Here is a 19,904-nt window from a genome sequence, read left to right as displayed (position 1 = left end):
GCCCAGTCCATTGTGCATGGGACCATCCTTGGGCTGGTGGTTCTGGGTTCTACAAGAAAGCAGGCTGAGCAAGCCAGCAGGCAGCACCCCTGCCCCACACAGCATGGCCGCTGCATCAGCCCCTGCCTCCAGGTCCCTGCCCTATGTGAGCTCCTGTCCTGACCTCCTCAGATGGCAGCCAGTGCGCTGGAAGTGCAAGCCTTTCCTCACTAATGCACTCTTGAGCATCACAGCACGGTGTCTCATCCAGCAGCAGAGACAGACCTGCCTGCCTTTCTGGATCACCTCCTGTCTGCCATTAGTTGAGGGTTATTGTTAGGTTAGAGTAGGAGGTGGGCTTAATATCCCCAGAATGGTTTCTCTCCTCTCTTGCCTTCTCCTTTTAATTACAACTACAAAAAAAATTAAGGTAAGTTTTTTGTCGGTAGCCCAGGCTTGATTCAAACTTGATTACAGGACTATGCCATTACCCCTTGTTCCTTCCCTTCCTCCCTTCCTTCCTTCCTTCCTTCCTTGCTTCCTTCCTTCCTTCTTATTCTTTAATTGCTTTTTTTGAGACAGGGTTTCTCTGTGTAGCTCTGGTGGTCCTGGACTCACTTTGTAGACCAGGCTGGCCTCGAACTCACAGAGATGTATTTACCTTTACCCCCCGAGTGCTGGGACTAAATGTGTGCATCACCACATCCAGAAATCCCCCAATGTTTTGTTTGGCTTTTGGCCAGGGGTAGAGATAGAACACAGGGTTTTTGTTTGTTGGTTCCTTTGTTTTTAGACAAAGATCTCAGTATGTATTTTTTGGCTGTCCTAGAACTTGCTATGTAGACCAGGCTGGCCTTAAACACAGAGATCCGCCTGCCTCTGCCTCCTGAATTCTGGGATTAAAGGCATGTGCCACCATGCTTGCCAACACAGGGCAGAATATTTTTCCACTGGGCCTAGTCCCCAGCCCCTCCCTGCAAATACTCTACTGCTGAGCCACACCCCCAGCCCCTCACTGGGAATTTTAAACAAGGACACTATTGCCACATTTCTAGCCTGATAAAACCCCTGGCTTTGACGTCTTCTCACATCTTTTAAAGTGTTTTTTGAGGGTCTCACTATGTAACTCTGGCTGCCCTGGAACTCACTATGCAAACCACACTGGACTCAAATTCAGAGACCTGCTTGCCTCTGCCTCCGAAGAGCTGGGATCAAAGGTGAGCACCACAAGCGCCGGCCTTCTCATGTTGTCTGAGGAGACTGGGCACCGGCTATCTGAGGTTACAGTATTAGGAAGGGATGGCCGTCTACTAAACAGAAAAGTGCCTTTCTCAGGCATTAGATCTGATGGGCACCTTGACCTTTGACTCCTAGCCTTTCTATTATCCTACTGTGGCCCCTCAGAGCCTCTCTCCTGAACCAATGCTCCCCCATCCCCCATTTTAAATGACACCACACAGTCTGAGGCAAAATTGAATTTAATTGGTAGCTACAGGGATACACAGACCAAGGGGAACAATTCTCGGGGAATGCTAGCATCAGAGACATTGAGTTCTAAATGATAATGTAGCCAGGACTCAGGGCACATTAATCTCAGAGGGCCTTTCCAACATCTCAGGGGTGTGAGTCCTAGGGAGGAATCCTGACCGGAGGGTACTCGGATGCCTCAAATCCCATGGAAGCTCCACTGGGGATTCTGGGTAAGACAGTCTGGGGGGCGATCATGACTGATCCAGGTAGGAGAGAGTTAAAGGTCTCTAGAGTGTTTCACAGAAACAATCAAGTGGGCTCGATTTCACAGAAATCATCTAGACAGCCCCTTGTAGGGGGAGGAGGTGTCACGGACCCCAAATATTGGAGACTGCTCACCTCCCCCGTGCCACTTTGGAGTTTTAATGTAAGACCCTAATGGCAGGATATTACACATATATTATCATGAATCTGCGACATGAGCATACGCTGACTGTCCCACGGGACGGTGGGGACTGGAAAATCAGTCCAGGTTCTGGGTTTCAGTCCTAAGAGGACAAGCCTGGGGGTGCCGTGCGGCTCCTCTTCAACAGCTGCCGGAGCTGGGGACAAATGAGGTGGAGTGAGATAAGGGGGAGGCTGGGGGAGGGGTTTCAGAGGCTGGAGTTACATGTGGAGGTTGAGGGGTGCCCCGGGTGGAGTTATTGACAAGGGAGAAACTAAGTGGGGTCAGTTGGGCTGGAAGGTCACAGTTTAAAGTCAAGATAGGGGTTGAGGTCATGTGTGGTGGTCCACCCCACTACTTGGAACGGCTGAGGCAAAAGAACTGGAAGTCAGGGGTTATCCTGGGCTATCTACTGAAACCCATGTGGGTTTGGGGGTGAACCTTTGTTCAGACTCTGTTAGAGAGCAGGAAGGTTTTGCTGGTTGGGGGCAGCATTGTTGGGGTCAAAGGGCAGAGGTAAGGGTCCGAGATCACATTTAAGAAGAGGATCCGGAGTTACAGAAAGGAATCAGAGGCTCCGCTGGGGGACCCAAGAGTCAGGGTTGAGAGTACAAAGAAAGAAAGTCATAAGGAGCCATAATGCTGAAGGGAAGGGTTAGACTTTAAAGTCAGAAATCACTGTCTGGGTTTTTTGTTTGTTTGTTTTTTTCCTTTTTTTTCTTTTTGAGACAGGGTCTAACTATGTAGGCCAGGCTAGCTCAAACTCTGTTTTCCAAGTGCTGGGATGATAGGAGGGTAGTACTCAACACAGATCACTCTTTGAAGAGTCATCTCCTGAGACTAGATGTCATTTTCTAAGTGAGGCTTAGGTACAGTTTGGGGGACCCCCGGTTAGCTCAGAAGTCAGGCCAGTGCTCACCCCCTCAGGGCCCGGCCCAGGTCGCAGCAAGTGAACAGGCTGCTCATTCTCCAGGTTTCGAAGTGTCGGGTCTGCTCCGGCTGCCAACAGGTGCCGCACAATGGCCTCTTGGGGCGGCCCAGGGGGCAGGGCAGCTGCCATGTGGAGGGCAGTGTTGCCATGGGCCTGTAACCACAAAGGGAGGACCGATGGGGACCCAGACCCATGCGCTTGGGTCTCTGAACCCGGATCCTGCCTCATCTGTATTTCACACACCCCCTTCACCCACCTCCACCCACCCCGCTATGTGGTACACACTCCCTTCACAGCCTGGGTATTTCCCTCTCCAATATCCACAGCTCACAGGGCGCTAACAGCCACCTTGTCATTCTATCTCAAACCACCTGCACATCACACCGCCTGTCCTACCTTCATATTAACAAAGGCCCGCAGGTCCCCCCTCGGCAGTCCCAGGAGCAGCTGCACCAGGGTGGGGTTGGCAGCCTGTACGGCCAAGTGCAGAATGGTCTTGTTGCTCTTGATCTCCTAGGAGGAGAAGAAGAGCAGAGGTCAGGCCAGTCGTCCATCCACACCGCTCCTGGCAGCCGCCAGGGGTGCCTTACACGGATGTATGCGCCGTGTACTATGTAAGAAAATGGCTAAGGGAGGCCATTTGTAACATGTGTGTCATAGAGCTGCATGTTCAATGTGACAATTCTCCAGCTCAAGTGTCTCAAAGGAACTGTCTGGGCTGGAAGTTGTCCTGGTTACCTGGCACCCTACTGTACACACTAAAATGCACCCTGTCTCATATGGATGGTACTGTATCATAAGTGCAGGAGCTGGGTAGTGTTCATCAGCAGACAAGTCTATATACAGGGCAACTGTATTTTAGAGCAGTGGTTCTCAACCCTCCTAATGCTGTGACCCTTTAATACAGCTCCTCACGTTGTAGTGACCCCCAACCATAAAATGATTTCAATACTATTTCATAATTATAATTTTGCTACTGTTATAAACTGTAATGTAAATATCTGATATGCAGGATATCTGACATGTGACCCCCAAAGGGGTCATGACCCATGGGTCGAGAACTGCTGTTTTAGAGGGAAATAATTTTTTTCTTTTAATTTTTTAAAACAAAATTTTAATTTAAATTTGTTTTAATTTTAAAATTAAAAAAAAAACTTTAAAAATTCATGTATGAGTTCTTTACGGACACATACATCTGTGTGCTAAAAGAGGATGCAAGGTCAGCATTTAGTGTCCCTGGACATCCAGGTGGCCCTCTGCACACACTTCCCTGTGGGTTTGCTGGTTCCCCCCTATCCCCCGCTGTCCCCCAAGCTTACCTGGCTTGTATGACTGGCACCCATTTGCAGTAACATCTGCACACAAGTCAGTCTGTCTCGGGCTTGGGAACTCTGCATCCTCGGACACATACTAGCTGGGAGCATAACAGCGTTGAGGGCCAGGACGGCTGTGTGCAGGGGGGTGAGGCCTGTGGGATGCACATAGTGAGGGACTTGCACCTGAGCGTCCACCTTGCCCACCCAGCCTGCCTGCCGCACCACCCCTGGCCATGACCAGCTCACCTTCGAAGTCTCTGGCTTCCAGATCCACTTGAATGCCAGACTTAAACACAGCCTGGGAGCAGAAGGAAGAGAGGCGTGGAAGGGCCTGCCTAAGCATGGTCCTGGAAACAGGATCTGGATAACCGCCCACCCCAGGCACCCTGGATCTGCCAGCTAGACGTACCGAAAGGACACCCGGGAGTCCATAGGTGGCAGCCACGTGCAAGACAGAACGGCCCTGGTGGTCAGTGGCGTTAGGCTCTGCTCCCAGGCTCAGGAGGTCTTCCACAATCAGCGGCTGGTTGGCAGCAGCTGCCACCAGGAGTGGTGTCTATAAGTCACAATACAATCAGCCTGGCCTCCCAGAGCCCTCCCCTCTGACATCAGGAGCCCTCTTCCCCGGCTGCAGAAGTCCAGATGCCTGACCCTTACCTTGCCTTTATGTTCACGAATATCCAGCTGTCGATACATCTGTAACACCTCGGCCGCAGCATACGCTGCCCAGCGCAGTCCCCGGGCAGCAAACAGGTGCAGGAGCCTGGGGGGGGGGGAGCAGCCATGAGAACAGCCCTCCCCTGCAGGCAAGCCAGGAGTCCACATCACCCTCTTCCCCTATACTCACGTGTCTCCTTCCTCATCCTGGGCCAGCAATTGTTGGGGGCCCAGAGCCAATACGTGAGCTCGGGCAGTCTCCAGGGAGGGTCCCGTGGGCAGAGGCAACTGTGGGGGTCCTGAGGGGAGACCAGAGACTCTCCAGCACCCTACCTGTGACAGGGAAGGCTCAGGGTACAGCCGGGTGTCCACAGAGTCCTGGGGGGGGGAGGGGGGCAAGTCAGTCACCTGAGAATTCTCACCACAGATAACACACAGCCCACGGTCAAATGGGTGAGGCCAGGACCTCACGGGTGCCAACGCATTTTAAACCCCAGGACTTCAGTTTTGGCCACAAGGGGAAAGGGATTTTTTTTTTTTTTTTTTTTTTTGGCTTGCTCTTTTTTTATATTGGAATAATTCTTTTTTATTTTAATTTTTTTTTTTTTTTTTTTTTTTTTTTGGCTTGCTCTTGTCTTTGTCTTTTAAAAGAGGATCTCACTGTGAAGGCTAGGCTAGGCCTGAACTTGGAGCATTTCTGCCCCAGAAGTCTAAATGCTGGGTGTGCCTTACTATGCCCAGCTTGTTTTAGTTTCTGTTTTGCTACACTACCTAGGTTAGTTTCAACTCATAACTAACTGGCTTAAAATGATGATGCTCTTGTCTCTGCCTTCCAGGTGCTGAGACTACAGGCATAAGCCAGTGTACTTGACCAGGGACGGGATCTTAAACCAGTCCCTGACATCTCAGAATGCCGAGATTCCCTATTCCTAGTCCCTACCTCATGGAGACTGAACCCCATGGCTACATGTGAGGAAAGAGTTGGACCACAGGGCAAAACTCCCAACAGTCTTTCTGTTTTCCTTTAAAAAAAAAAAAAAAAAAAAAAAGATGAGGTCTTATTACTGTGCCTAGGGCAATCTAGAACTCACTCTGTAGCCCAGGCAGGTCTCGATCCTTCTACCTCTGCCTCCAGAGTAGCTGGGATGACAAGCCTGCACCACCAGGCTCAGCACCACTGGGAAGTTTTTAGGGGCCCTTAAGCATCTGTCCTCACTCTATACTTTACCTCCATCACCAGGGGAAATGGGCCTGCCCGGCCCGAGTCTGACAGTGGGTAGAAATCAGGAGTCAGGAAGCCTTCAGAAGCAGAGAACGGGAAAGAGCTGTCTGCATAGGCAGCATGGATGCTAGGGTCCCAGTCTGCAAAGCCTGAAGGGGGAGCCAGGTTGCCAGGTCCGGAATCCACAGTCTCTTGGAAGGCAGGGAAATGAGTATGGCCTGAAACGGAGAGGGTGGGCAGAACCAGCCTGTTATTACAGCCTGGAGAAATGGCCAGGGATGGCAAACCTGGAGTCCCCAGAGGTTCTAAGACACTGAGGAGCTGGGTCCTCCAGTCCTGGGGCATTAGCAAGCTGCTATGCCTGGCCTACTGGATCTCAAGCAACTGGGATCTGAATTCCTGGACTCTTAAACCCTGGATACTTGAAGGAAAATATTCATGGACTACTGGGCTCCTGAAAACCAAAGTCAGATTTCAGGGGGTTTTGTTTGAAGACAAGGTGTCTAGGTGGCCTGGAACTTGCTAGTAAAAAACGTGTGGCCTCAAACCCAATGGCAATCCGCTCCCCTCAACTCTGGAGTACTGGGAATATAGAAATGTGCAACGATGGCAGGCTGACCATCAAAATTTCCCATATGCCTCAAGAATAATGAGAGCTGCCTGACTCCTTGGTCCCCAAAGGTCTAAGAGCTGGGATGTCCGAGTCTAAGAGAAGCTGGGGCTGGGTGCTAACTTTTATTCTTACCTGCCTCTGCCTCGTTCACAGATGGAGTCAGTGGCTGGACCAGAGGAGGGGAGAAGTGTCCCTGCAATGTAAAGAAAATGAATTCATGAATCTGTAAGTTCTTCCAGGGCTGTCCCCCCACCTGCAGAGCCTCGGAGTCAAGGACTACAACTCCCATCTCCCCCAGCGCGCGTGGCTTCCTGTCCTATACAGGACTTCCAGAGACTCACCGGCACCCCAGCGGACTCTGGCTGCTGCTGTCGGCGCCTCTGTTCTTCCAGAAGCTTCTTTACAGTCTGTGTTGGGCAGTGACTACGCTCAGGCCGACTCACTGTGTGTGGGAAGACAGAAGGAAGTCATCAGGAATGTTTAAGTCACCCGAATGCAGCCTCTGCGGCAGCGGTGGGTGGCTGGGAGTGCATGTGGGCGCCCTCCTTTCCCTCGAGCGAGCGCGGAAAAACTGGAGAACTACAAAGCCAACAGAAGATGTAGAGTGCAGGGGCCCGCCTCCGCCATTTCCTTCCTTTTCCTCCACGCTTTTCCTCTGCACCAACTTTCCACCACCGTAGTGGAAACTGAGGAAGTGCACTTCTCTGAAGCGTCTATCTTCTCCGGAGACATCCCACTTCTCCGAAGCACCACCACATCCGTAAAAAATCCCAACCTAGGCTACCAGGTCCTAACACTTGGAGTGGAGGTTTGGGGTTTGCTAATCTCAACTTCCCGAAAAGGCATTTCCAGTGTCTCTGTTTTAACTAGGAGTAGAGGCACACCCCCGCAATCCCAGCGCGGTGGTGGCAGGAGGGTCAGGTGTTACGGCCAGACTCATCTATAAAGGAAGAGAGAGGCCAGCCTGGACTACCTGAGACCTCTGCCTCAAAACAACAACAAAAATGTTTCTCTGTTCTAGAATCTGACATGTGGGACTGGGCGCAAGGCTGGGTGGATGGCAGAATGTAAGCCTAGAGTCCTCAGTACAGAAAAGGGTGAGCTGCTAGTCTCCAAGTCTTGGGATCACCACTCTTGCTCTATCCTCCCTGCCAGGATCCACGAAATCCGTAGCGGTGTAGTTCCTCAATGATCCAGGGATCTGGAGTCGCAAAGCTCCCGTCCCCACCTGGACAGACTTGGGAATAGCAGGGACCCACCATCCCGGAGATGCCCTAGTATCCCACTGGCGCAATCCATTCATCCAGAACTCAGGAGTACAGACCCTCAGTCTCCTCTGGGACCTGCAAGTCCGGTTCCCTCGACCCAAGAAGAGCAAATCCCCAGACTTCCCAGCTTAGACTCCAGCGCGAGAAGGGTTAAAGTCAACCGGAGGCCTTACTCGGAAACCCTCGAGACGAGACGCCGCGCGCTGACGTCACGGCGCTCACGCAAGGGAATCTTCCACCTCCCAGTTCCGCTCCGCAAGCGCGCGCCACCGCAGGTGTCTGGCTCGGAGGCGGGGCACGCAGCGAAGCGCGGCGCCCGTGGAATCCCCGCGCACGGGGAATTCCTGTTCGGCCCGGGCACCCTGCACCGGTGGTGCTCTGGGAAGTCCCAGGGCGGGGCTGCTCTCGACCAGAGTGGACCTGAGGTCCAGCGCCCGACCTTAGAGACCCAAACCTGAGTCCATAACCGCAACTCCAAGGATGCAATGCAGCCCTCCTTGGGTGAAGGAGTTCGGGTCACTTCGTCCTCTCACAGAACCCCCAGTATCAGGCTTCCCAGTCCTTGCACCCCAACTCCCAAGGATGTCCAACACTCCCAGGACTAGGAAGTCCAGGATCCCAGCCTATCCTCTTCAACGTCGAGAACCAATTCTCAGGGCCCAGCTTTACGCTCCAGCCAACCTTCAAAGCACCCAGAAAGGCGCGTTCCTCACTTTACCTAGCTCTTACCTCGAGGATTCTTGGATGCAGACTGTGGGCCCCCAGGGCCGCGGCCTCGGCGCTGCGCCAGCCTCGCTACTTGCCCCGCGGAGCCGCCGCCGGGTCCCCCGATCCAAAGCCAGGTCCCCCGCGAGTTTTTAAATTCGGCTTTTGGCCACGCCCGGTTCAAGGCGGAGCCCCGCCCACAGTCCTGGGAGTCCCGGGTGAAGCCGCAATGCTAACTTAGTCTCTGGTTGGGAGGGGCTGACCTTGAAGAGAGTCAACCCTTGGTCTTCCTGGAAGTAGGTGCTTAGGGGTCCTGCCTTTTCCTAGAGGGGCACATGGGGACCTGGAATTCTGAGTCTCTGGCCAAGGATACTGAAGGCCTTGACTTGGTTCTGCATGTTGGGTCCTCAAGGAGAAGAGGACCATGAGTGTAGACCGCATGGCCTCTTGGAGAAGTCTTTAGGCAAGGGTCCTATAGGTGCCTTAAATCTCTCTTTTCCACGTGGCCGTTCCCTTCTTTAGAGTTAGCTTTCATTTATAAAGCTTTTTTTCTCCCCATTTGGTTTCAGTTTTGATTTGAGAGAGAAGGGGGAAGAGCAGATTCATGTAGCCCAGGCTGGCTTAGAACTCTAGGCAACTGAGGATAACCTTGAACTCCTGATTCTCTTGTTTCCGTTTCCCAATTGTTGGGTTCTATTTATTGGAGCCATATCAACTACCAATATTGGCTCTTTTGTTTGTTTTTCAGCCCGCCCCCCCCCCCCTTGGAGACAGGGTCAAACTATGTAGCTCTGGCTGTCCTGAAACTCACCATGTAGACCAGGCTGGTCTTAGAATCCACAGAAATCTTCCAGCTTCTGTCTCCAAAGTGCTGGGATTAAGGGCATGTGCCACTATGTCTGGTTCCAATATTTGCATTTTTAAAAAGTGTGCGAACTCCCCTGGAGGTGGAAGACCACATGCTCTGAAGCCTACTTTTTGTGACAGTTATGGGGCCCTAACACAAGTCAAGTACCCTTACCCCAAACCATCTCCCTACCAACACTTTGTTCTTGAGACAGGGGCTTCCCACATCTAAGTAGCTGGGCTGGCTGTGGACCTGCTAACAGGCTAGCCTTGGACTCATTGTCTCCCTAGTGCTGGGCATACAGGCTTGGGCAATCATGCTGGGCTTACTTATTTCCATTTATAAAGAACTCTGTTAGCATAAAGGAGACACTTTGCTGGGCACTGGAGATAGAGAGGTGTGAGCCTAACAGGAATTCCCAGTCCACCAGGCAACCAACAATTCTCAGTTCCCACTTGGTGACCTTCCTTGGTACTGAACTGTGATGACCAAATCTCTCCCTCTCTCTTACAACACTGCCAGGGGTTGGGTCCCCCCCCCCCTTGCTTCTGCCCTGCCCTCGGCTTCCCTTGCACTCTGGGCTTCTGGTAGTGTGTGTGTGTGTGTGTGTGTGTGTGTGTGTGTGTACCTCTTTAACGATCTCACCCAGTCTATGGCTTTACACGTGTCTTCCAGCCATCAGCCCTCTCAGATTTACGTGTCAGAACCAGACTTGTCCCTAGACTCTGAACCCTACCTGCAGACATTCACATTTCATTTCCAGTGAGATCTGTTAGGTATTTTCAACTCTGTGCCCAAACACAAGCAGCCCTGTCTCCCTCCTTAACCAGTGCTTCCTAATTATCTTTTAGCCCACTCTCCACTCTTCTAATCTCACTCAGGCCAGAAACTACAGTCACCACGATCCCCTTTCTCAAACACACACCCCCTCCACCCCAAGTGTTGTTGGCTCTACCTCCAGCATATTTCCATAATCTCCCTGATGCCCACACCATGGTCCTCTTGCCACTCCACCGAGATAACCACGGAAGCTTCTCTGGGCTCTGACTCCCCCATATTTGTTCTCCAAAGGAAGTCTTGACACACATGCACCCACACAGGAAGTAGGTAGCATTGTCACCATCGGGGTGACATCCGTCCTAGCTGCCTCTCTTCTCTATTGTTCCGAGGACTTCCCTGGACCACAGTTTTGGCCAGATCCCTTCAGGTCCCAGCCCAGCATGGCCCCCCCAGGCTACCTCCTGTTCCTGCTTCTGCTCCCAGGTGAAGCCAGTGCTCAGGGCTTGAGGGGACAGAAAGGCTGCCATCTGCTGCCAGGGGCACAGAGAGGAAGTCGGTCTCCCTGTGCCCCTGGGTCCTTGGGGGTTGGGCATGGGATTCTGGCGTCCTGCTGAGTCACTTCTATTTCCCTTTTCTGGTCGCTGTGCCCAGCGGGCAGCTCTCCTTGCAGTTCACCTCTCCACTGTGGAGCTTAGTTAGGTGCAGCGAGAATTTCTGGTTTCTCTAAAAATGTAGTTATGCTATGTGAACGCTTTTGTTTTAATCCCAGGTCTGGGGTATGGGGCTGCTTAAGATCGTCCATGGCAGGTAACTATGATTTGTCTCACGCTCTGGCAGGGGCGTGATTCTGCCATCGGAAGATGGTTTACTTTTGGAATTCTGGGGACTCTTGAGAGGTATGAAAAGGCCAGAGCCCTAGAGGCCGCAACAATGGCTACTCCAATTGTTGCCACTTTTGCTGGGTTGCTGGTTGGAGACATCCTAAGGACTTGTCCCTAGAACTTGACACCCCTAACCAGCAGGAAGTAGTCTAAAGTGGTCTGCACCCCTTTTCCCCTCTAATCTTCTTTCTTGCCTACCTGGTGTTAGGGGGGTTGGAAGGGATTGAGGTGGAGAAGGGTGCTAGACCCCCAATAAAGTAGCCAAAAAGCATTCAACCACTAGGGATCCAGCAAACAGCCAGTGCAGCAGCAGGGGGAGCAGCCACAGCCACCAGGGCTCTGGCATTTTCCCACCCTCTCAAGAGTCCCCAGAATTCCAGAAGTTAACTAACTTCAGCTGGCAGAATCACGCCCCTACCAGAGCGTGAGACAAATCATAGTTACTCGCCACGGACAATCTTAAGCATCCCCATATCCCAGACCTGAGATTAAAACAAAACATATTCACATAACTGGTTTTTGTTTTTTGTTTTTTGTTTTTTGTTTTAAAGAAGCCAAAATTCGCACTACACCCAAGCATCCCACCTGCCGTAAGCCTGGGTGTTGGGGTTTGCTCCCCTTACATCCCACCTCCATCCACCTTCTTGGTTTTTTCCACAGTGGCTGCAAGTCAGACATCGGCAGGTGAGGAATGAAAGAAGCCTTTACCCTTGTAACTTCAGCAGTGCCTGCAACCCTTAAGTCTGTCCCACAGCATGCCCGCCCCTGGCTTGTGACGTTCCTAATCCCGGGTCCCATCTTGACTCTTCAGCACCCAGTTGAAGTGATAGGAACCACGAGACTCTCTGTAACCGATTCTCCAGTGTGCCCATGGCACAAAGAATCCCAAAGAATCTGGGAGCCGACATTCCCCCTACCTGACCCCACTGCTCCACTCCCGACCCCACCCCACGCCCCCACCCCCTGTCTCCGGGGTCTTTAGGGAGGCGGGGGACAGGAAGGGGGCGCCCTGTGAACTTTTGACAGTCAGAAGTTTCAGCTGCCTGTTTGTCTGGGCTCTAACCCCACCCCACCCCCCACCCCCAGGTTCCTGCTCCGGATGTGGGACTCTGTCTCTGCCACTCCTGGCAGGCCTGGTGGCTGCAGATGCGATCATGTCACTCCTAATTGTGGGGGTGGTGTTTGTATGTATGCGCCCACACGGCAGGCCTGCCCAAGGTGAGCCAACCCTGGGGCGGGGCCTGAAGTGTAGGTCCCCTAGCAGTCCCTGGGGAAGAAGGGGGTCCCACGAAGGCGGTCCCGGGGAAGCCCTGGAGGAGGTGTCTGGGGAACCCCTGAGGAAGCCCCTGCTGAGGCAGGGGGTCTCCCAAGAAGGTGGTGATGTGGGAAGAGTAGTGGGTGGTCAGGCTTCATGCTCTCTCTACTCCACCCACCAGAAGATGGTAGAGTCTACATCAACATGCCTGGCAGAGGCTGACCACAACACCTTCTGACCTGCTCATCCTGGATTCCGTGGGTTTGGGGTGTTCGGGAACACACTTCTTCAGGACAGGAATAAAGCGATTCAAATACCTCTAGTCTTATTCTTTCCAAAATCTGACTTTCTCCCAGATAGCGTAGTGATTTCCTGATTTAAGACCGTTCTTGGGGCCCCACTGTTACCCAATGCGTCAGCCCAGGCTAGAATAACTCAGTCGTTGTCTTTGCTCCGTCTTTTATTTGGGGACAAAAATGGTAGAGGTCAGATATCTCAGGGAGGCACCCTGTGGATCTGTATTCCAACGGGAGTCCTGATCCCAGGGAGGGCTTGTTGAGTAGGCATCTGGAAGGACTGGATCCGGGCATCAGATCACTGATGGGCATAGGGTGGGTTCATCTGTAATATTGCCTCTGTGTGTTGAGGTCACTGTATACTTCTGGTCTCTGACCCTGAAGCTCCTAAAAAAAAAAAAAGACAGAGGCCATCATTGGAGGGGGCCCAGCAAGTAAAACACATCTAGCCTCCTAATGACCTTCAAGTTCTCTGGCAGCTTTTTCAAACTTAAAATCATGAAAAGGTCAAGATTTTATTCAAATGCACTCAGCATTCTCCTGGGTTCTCTGCCTGCATGTTATGCACCAACACCAGGGTCCTTGCACTTGCAATCCCCGATGCCTGGAGCACCAAGCTCACAGATCTTCAAGCTGCTCACCCTTTGAGTCTTGGCAATGTCTTACTTTCCCTGTCTTTAGTTTCTTTCCTATCCCACCACTATTTTGGTTTACTTCAGTCTCTTCATAATGTCATCATATGATTTTGTTAAGTTGCTTCAAATAAGCTTCTCCAATTGGAGTGCTGTGTTGATCCATGTAGGCCTCAACCAAGATACTGAAGGATACATAAATCAGGCTGGCATTTGCCCTAAAATTTCCTGGCTCTCAGAAACTGGACAGCCCAGGGTCTTCTGGGAATCAGATGGCCAATATTAAGATTCTTTTTTGTTTGTTTGTTTGTTTGGAGACAGGGTTTTTCTGTGTAGCCCTGACTGTCCAGGAACTCACACTGTAGACCAGGCTGGCCTCAAACTCACAGAGATCTGCCTGCCTCTGCCACCAGAGCACTGGGAATAAAGGCACACACCACTACTGCCCCACACCAAACTCAAAACAAGAATCAAGAGATCCTAACGCTTTTCAAAGAAAACGTTCCTCCAGCAAGGAGTCAGTCGAATGGGCAAAACTGACTACAGGGAGGGAGGTAGACTTCCAGAGAAGGGGGTCACAGAGCAGGTGTCTGTGGCTCCCAGGAGCAGACTCTCTGAGCGCACATACCAGAGACCAGCCTGGATGTGTGTTTCCCTAGAGATGGAGTTTCATAGCCTCACCCATAGCACAAAGGCTAGGAAGGAGGCTTGAGGCTGGAGAGATGGTTCAGTCGGGAAAGCACTTACTGCCAAGCTTGACAGCTAGAATTAAGAGTTCAGAGATCCACAAGGTGGAAGGAAAGAACCAGCCCCCACAGGTGGTCTTCTGACCCCCACATGGCTGCCAGTGCATATGCACACCCACTCCACACAAACCCGTAAATACCCCCCCCACACACATGTACGCACAGAGGAATAGAATCTTGACAAGAGACTCATCTGAAGTTGACCATCGAATATGTTTGACAGATGGGTCCTTTACCTTCAGGATTGGGGGAGCTCCTGAGGAAAGGACCTTAAGGTTCTGGGAATGGTAGTGTGTGTGTGTGTGTGTGTTTATGTGAGTGTGTGTGTATATATGTCTCTGTATATTTGTGTGTGTATTTATGTGAGTGTGTGTGTATGTGTATTGTCTCTGTGTATTTGTGTGTGTGTGTCTTTGTCTGTGTGTCTGTGCTGGGGAGGGGGTAGCCAGGATGGGGCAGGAGCAAGGGTGGAGAAGAATTTGGCATTTTTACCTGATAAGGTGACTCAGTCTCAGCAATGTGTGGTTTCCGGGTCCCTGGAGAGGGATAGAGAGTGACATATGGTGTGAAGAAGGACTAAACTGGGGACTGGGACAATTTTTTTTTTTTAAGATTTATTTAGCTCTTTCTTTCTTACTCTCTTGCCTCTTGCCCCCTTACTCCCAGTTCCCTTCCCCCCTCTCTCCACATGGCCATGGCCCGCTCACCTTCTCTGCCTTTCTCTGCCTCTGCTACCCTCTTAGCTCCCTTCCCCATGCCTTGAATAAACTCTATTCTATACTTTTTTAAAAAAGTATTTATTTATTATATGTGAGTGCATTGTAGCTGTCTTCAGACACCCCAGAAGAAGACATCAGATCTCATTACAGATGGTTGTGAGCCACCGTGTGGTTGCTGGGATTTGAACTCGAGACCTTCAGAAGAGCAGTCAGTGCCCTTAACTGCCGAACTATCTCTCCAGCCCCAGACTGGGACTATTTTTGGTTTTAAAACCAGCCCTTCCAAGCAACTGGAGAGATGGTTCCGCAGTTAAGAGGAGGCACTGCTCTTGCAGGGGACACAAGTTCAGTTCCCAGCATCCACACCAGGGGCTGGATCACTTGTTAACTCCAGTTCCAGCGCATCTGATGCCATCTTCTGGCCTTTGTGGACACTACTCTCAAATGCACACATTCACACACACACACAGACACACACACACACACACACACACACACATGCGCGCACATGCACACGCACATGCACACACACAGAAAAAAATATATAAAAAATAAATAAGAGGGAGAAAAAAGCCAGAGTCTCCCACCCCCAGCCCTTCTGACCTGAAGGTGCAACTCAGTTGGTAAAAGCATTTGCAGTACAAATGGGAGGCCCCGTTTGGATCCTTAGCATTAAGGGAAGAAACAAAACCAAACAATAACAAGACAGCCCTCCCATCCTTTTGATATTTGTGACTCTGACGCTTCCACCGTGTCCACGGCTCACCAGGTCCCAAAGTGTCCCAGACCAGCCCCCTCCAGCCCCGCTCACCTTCCGCGGTCCCTCGGCCTCGGGATGCCAGGCGGCCCAGAGAGTACACGGCCAGGGCAATCAGCAGAGTGAGCACCAGGTCACCCAGAACAATCCCAGCAAGTACACCCGGGCTCACGGAAGAACAGTCGCATCTTGGGAAAGAGTCTCAGGTGAAAAGGGGGACACAGGTTAGCAATCAGGGCTCAGGGCTAGCACAGAGAGGGCTGAAGAAGGGGTCGCCTGAGGAGGCCTCTGAGAGGAAGAAAGATCGGGGGTGTTATGGCTTACCACTCTGGGCCTGCACGGGACTTAATCCTAAGGAGAAAAGAAGAGGTAAACTGAGAGAGGTGGAGACAGAGAATAGAAAGGTTGAGGTTATCCTCAACTACATAGCAAATTTGAAGCTAGCCTGGGCTATATGAGATTCTATATTCAAAAGAGAGAGAGATGTAAATTGAGGCTCAGACAGTGGATGTAGAAGGTGGAGAAGGTAGGAAAGAGCTGGTCTCACAGCACCCAGGGGCTGGTACAGAGGCAATTGACCAACGTGTGGTACATCCGTGAGCTTCAATGTCCCCCCTCTACGGATACTACCAGGTTCCAAATCCCAGGGCCTCTAGCTCAGGGTGAGACCCACAGGCTCCAGAGGAACCTTCTTCGGCCCAGGCTTCCCCTCTGTCTGTGCTGTCCCTTCCTACTCTCTGCCTAGCCCTGGTCCCAACATGAGCTGAGGACGCACGCAGGAGGCAGCCACAGAAGCCCCTGACTCACCTCCCACAGTCAGGAGGACAGGAAGGAACAGAAGGCACCAGGAGGGCTCCAGGGCCCCCATGGTGGCCAGATATGCACTGGACACCACCGTCCAGGGGCTGGTAGGACGTGGTGTGACATCCAACCAAGTGAAGGAGGAAGTGTGAGGTGGGTGGTGGCAGCAGGAGGAGGGGACAGCAGCAGGGAGGAGGGACGTATAGACATGGCCACAGAAAGAATGCAGCTCAGGGGACTATGCCACATCCCAATGGGCTGAACAACAAAGACAAGTGATACACATTCAGTTCTTCATCTCCATCTCCAGATAGAGGGCAAGTCTTGTAACAGGAGGGACTGTGGGTGTTAATCATTGAAATCAGCTCAGCCTCTTCCCGGCTGGGCGACCTTGACCAAGTCGCTTAGCTTCTCTGGGCCTTGATTTCTTCATCCACAAGACTGAGAATAAAATCATACTTTCTTTGCAGGGTCATGGGGTCTCAGCCGACCGACATTACTAGAGCAGGGTCTGACCCTCATTAGCCTTGTAAGTATCAGCTGTAGTTATTATTGGATATCTACCCTCCTGTCAGGGTCACAGGCTGTGGAGGACAGAGCCACCGGCAGGAGCACTCATGACAGTGCTCCCATGCGTGACGTCACTGAGTCCTCATAGTATTCACCAGGGGTTGATGCCTCTCTCCCATTTTACAGAGAGGTAAAGACACTTGCCCACAGCCACACAGCAAAGAAAGACAGATAGGACCCAGGACCTAAAGATGGCCGCTTCGCTGTTAGAAGAAGAGGAGAAAAAAAGAGATACAGAGAGAAAACAGCAACTCAAGAGGGTGAGAACTCATATCACAGATGTGCACACCACAGACACAGAGTTGGGGCTTTGAGGGGAGGCAGGTGATGGCCATGAGGTGACTACTGGCTGGGCTGGGCTGGGCTACACTGGTAATGGGGGGGGGGAGCAACCGGGAGCCAGGACAGAGGGGAGATCATGGGGGAGGAGGTTGGGACTATTTTAGTCCCCAGGGGGAGCCTAATCGAGGAGTGGAGAAGGAGGAACCTGAGGTTGGAGCCCTGAGGCAAGAGCCAGATGCAGGAAGCCGCCCCCCGCCACCCCCCCACACGCTGTGTGTCACGCCCTGTAGCACCCTGGGTGCAGGAGAAAGGGGAAGCCAGATGGTAGTCATGGGACAGAAGCTAATGCCACTCTGGGAGGAGGGGACTCTAGAATTGGGGGTGGGGAAGGTGTCCCTGATAATCACCAGCCATTACTGCCCGGGTCAAGCTGCGTCTGGTTCCGAAAGAACCCAAAAGCTTCTTTCTTTCCTTTTCGAAAGATTTATTTATTTATTTATTTTTATTTGTATGAATACACTGCAGCTGTCTTCAGACATACACCAGAAGAGGGCGTCGGATCCCATTACAGATGGTTGTGAGCCACCATGTGGTTGCTGGGAATTGAACTTAGGACCTCTGGAAGAGCAGTCAGTGCTCTTAACCACTGAGCCATCTCTCCAGCCCCAAAAGTTTCTTTCTGAAGTCTAGAGCTAGAGGTGTGGAAAGGGACTCTCTGGGCACAGTGGGCCTCTTAATACAACCCTGAGCCAGCCTGAGCTCAGGATCTTTGTGTGGTCATGGTGGAGTGGAGGGGGACCTGGCCCTGCTGGAGGTCAAGGTTCCCTCTGCCTACAAGCAGAAGTAGCGCATGGGGACCTGAACCAGAGGACACAGGGTCAGTATCTCCAGAGGACTTTGTGTGGATCATGAGAACTCTGCCTGACACATAGTAGGTACTCATGACAGGCTAACTCCTCTCTTGAGTGGTGTTAGCATTTCCAGAGGTGAGCTATGGTTTCCCCTTTTAAAATCGTCCCCTGTCTCCAGAACACATGCAATGAACAGCGAAGACACCAGGGCGTGTGCCATCCAAGTCAGGGCAAACACAGTCTGTGGGAGGAGGGGGCTGGTTCTGCTGGAGCTCTGCTGTCCTCTTTAGTTGCTAAGACATGGGAAGTTTGGGGGGTTCCAAGGGAGAGGTGTTGATGGACATTTGTGGGATATGAGCCAAGGACAGGCTGAGCATGTGTGTGTGCTCAGGGTGTATGGCCAGAGGACAAACTCAGGTGTCATTCTTCAGGATTATCTACCCTTTTTCTTGTACTGGTCTGAAAACCATCAGTGGGCCAGGCTGGGCACCCCTATTTCAGGAATCCTCCCAACTCTGCCACCCTGGTTGTAAGATTACAAGGCCCAGTCTTTTCTCTTATGTGGGTGTCTTAGTTAGGGTTTTACTGCTGTGAAAAGACACCATGACCAAGGCAAGTCTTATAAGAAACAACATTTAATTGGGGCTGCCTTACAGGTTCAGAGGTTCAGTCCATTACCATCAAGGTGGGAGCATGGCCGCATCCAGGCAGGTGTGCAGGAGGAGCTGAGAGTTCTATGTCTTCATCCAAAGCTGCTAGCGGAAGACTGACTTCCAGGCAACTACAGTGAGGGTCTTAAGCCCACACCCACAGTGACACCCCTTCTCCAACAAGGCCACACCTACAAATGGTGCCACTCCCTGGTCCAAGAACAGACAAACCATGACAGTGGGTCCAGTACTTTGCTGACTGAGGGACCTTCCCAGACCCAATGACACATTGTATCCTAACCAAAAGACTGATTATCCATCCATTCATCCACCCACCTATCTATGTTGCTTTCCTTTCTTCAGATTTATTTTATTTTTTATGTAATGTCTGAGTGCCTAAATCTACATGGATGCCTGGTGCCCTCAGAGGCCATCCGCTCCCCTGGACCTGCCATGTGGGAACAGGGAAACGAATGAGGCTTAGCCACAGAGCCATCTCTATAGCCTGCCCCCCCCCAACCCCTTTCTGAGACATAGTCCTGCTCTGTAGCTCAGGATGACCCAGGACTCTGTAACTCAGCTGGCCTTGAGCCCACGACCCTCATGTTTTAATCCCTCATGTGCTAGTGTTAAAGGCATGAACCACCACAATCAGCTCAGAAATGACACCTTGCAATATTTTCACAACTCATACATCGGCAGGCCCAAGCCACAGAAAGCAGACCTCTGCTGGTCTCTGGGCCTGATGGTGGTCAGGTTCTATCTTTGGGTGAAGAAAGAAGATATGCTGAGAGGCATCTTCTGATGGGCTGTGCTCTGCAGCGGTGCCCCGCTGCAGGAAGCTGGGCTGAGGTCTGTCAGATGACCAACCTCTCCAGGCAGCAGGCCAAGAGCCACAGAAGGTGACAACCCACAGTCCCAGAACCCCAGCACTCTGTTGGGTCTGCAGCTGCCACAACCTCTCTCCCCGACAGCAGCCCTGTGAGGCTTTGAAACACAGAAAAACAGGCCCACCGGGGAAGCTCAGTGGTAAAGCACTCATTAACCATGTTCAAGGCCCAAGATTCTGTCTCTAGCACTGAAGAAAAGAAGTGAAGAGGAGGAGGAGGAGGAGGAAGAGGAGGAGGGAGGTGAAGAAGGAGGAGGAGGAAGAGGAGGAGAAAGTCGAGGAAGACGAAGAGTTGGAGGAGGAGAAACCCCGATTTTCTTTTTTCATGTATCCTATGCTGGC

At 51.8% G+C, this 19,904-nt stretch overlaps 3 protein-coding genes across 4 annotated transcripts; 1 reads left to right on the top strand and 2 right to left on the bottom strand.

Annotated features, from left to right (window-relative positions):
• Nucleotides 1–1,441: 1,441 nt before the first annotated feature.
• Nfkbid (NFKB inhibitor delta) lies at nucleotides 1,442–8,728 on the bottom strand. 2 transcript variants are annotated; one of them, XM_021215350.2, is made up of 12 exons: nucleotides 8,631–8,728; nucleotides 6,975–7,075; nucleotides 6,766–6,826; nucleotides 6,027–6,238; nucleotides 4,989–5,176; nucleotides 4,799–4,904; nucleotides 4,551–4,697; nucleotides 4,388–4,439; nucleotides 4,145–4,293; nucleotides 3,222–3,338; nucleotides 2,814–2,978; nucleotides 1,442–2,051 (listed from the first exon to the last, which is right to left on the bottom strand). In XM_021215350.2, exons 4-12 carry the CDS (start codon nucleotides 6,030–6,032, stop codon nucleotides 1,998–2,000), a joined length of 984 nt encoding a protein of 327 aa, XP_021071009.1. In that variant the 5' UTR covers nucleotides 6,033–6,238; nucleotides 6,766–6,826; nucleotides 6,975–7,075; nucleotides 8,631–8,728; the 3' UTR covers nucleotides 1,442–1,997. The 2 variants fall into 2 exon arrangements, with proteins under 2 accessions (XP_021071009.1, XP_021071017.1); XM_021215358.2 differs by lacking the exon at nucleotides 8,631–8,728 and adding an exon at nucleotides 7,977–8,054.
• Nucleotides 8,729–8,828: 100 nt separating this feature from the next.
• On the top strand, nucleotides 8,829–12,685 carry Hcst (hematopoietic cell signal transducer). Its single transcript, XM_021219694.2, has 5 exons — nucleotides 8,829–8,902; nucleotides 10,623–10,716; nucleotides 11,775–11,798; nucleotides 12,201–12,332; nucleotides 12,551–12,685. Exons 2-5 carry the CDS (start codon nucleotides 10,674–10,676, stop codon nucleotides 12,589–12,591), a joined length of 240 nt encoding a protein of 79 aa, XP_021075353.1. The 5' UTR covers nucleotides 8,829–8,902; nucleotides 10,623–10,673; the 3' UTR covers nucleotides 12,592–12,685.
• Nucleotides 12,686–12,816: 131 nt separating this feature from the next.
• Nucleotides 12,817–16,442, bottom strand: Tyrobp (TYRO protein tyrosine kinase binding protein). The gene is made up of 5 exons (XM_021216824.2): nucleotides 16,327–16,442; nucleotides 15,844–15,870; nucleotides 15,574–15,720; nucleotides 14,536–14,579; nucleotides 12,817–13,052 (listed from the first exon to the last, which is right to left on the bottom strand). Exons 1-5 carry the CDS (start codon nucleotides 16,385–16,387, stop codon nucleotides 12,987–12,989), a joined length of 345 nt encoding a protein of 114 aa, XP_021072483.1. The 5' UTR covers nucleotides 16,388–16,442; the 3' UTR covers nucleotides 12,817–12,986.
• Between the last annotated feature and the right edge of the window lie 3,462 nt (nucleotides 16,443–19,904).

This window comes from Mus pahari, chromosome 1 (assembly GCF_900095145.1).
Source record: "Mus pahari chromosome 1, PAHARI_EIJ_v1.1, whole genome shotgun sequence".
NCBI classification, from domain to species: domain Eukaryota; kingdom Metazoa; phylum Chordata; class Mammalia; order Rodentia; family Muridae; genus Mus; species Mus pahari.
The sequence above is the reverse complement of the archived record's forward strand: the minus strand, read 5'-3'. Positions and strand labels throughout refer to the sequence as shown.

Coding starts and splice junctions, on each gene's coding strand:
- Nfkbid (XM_021215350.2), bottom strand. Junction 4,905..4,988: donor CAGGATGAGGAAGGAGACAC/GTGAGTATAGGG, acceptor CCCCCCCCCCAG/GCTCCTGCACCTGTTTGCTG. Junction 4,698..4,798: donor TTCGTGAACATAAAGGCAAG/GTAAGGGTCAGG, acceptor TGTGACTTATAG/ACACCACTCCTGGTGGCAGC.
- Hcst (XM_021219694.2), top strand. CDS start 10,674: ATGGCCCCCCCAGGCTACCTCCTGTTCCTGCTTCTGCTCCCAG. Junction 10,717..11,774: donor GTTCCTGCTTCTGCTCCCAG/GTGAAGCCAGTG, acceptor TTTTTTCCACAG/TGGCTGCAAGTCAGACATCG. Junction 12,333..12,550: donor ACACGGCAGGCCTGCCCAAG/GTGAGCCAACCC, acceptor TCCACCCACCAG/AAGATGGTAGAGTCTACATC.
- Tyrobp (XM_021216824.2), bottom strand. CDS start 16,387: ATGGGGGCCCTGGAGCCCTCCTGGTGCCTTCTGTTCCTTCCTGTCCTC. Junction 15,721..15,843: donor TCCCGTGCAGGCCCAGAGTG/GTAAGCCATAAC, acceptor TTTTCACCTGAG/ACTCTTTCCCAAGATGCGAC. Junction 14,580..15,573: donor AGGCCGAGGGACCGCGGAAG/GTGAGCGGGGCT, acceptor ATCCCTCTCCAG/GGACCCGGAAACCACACATT.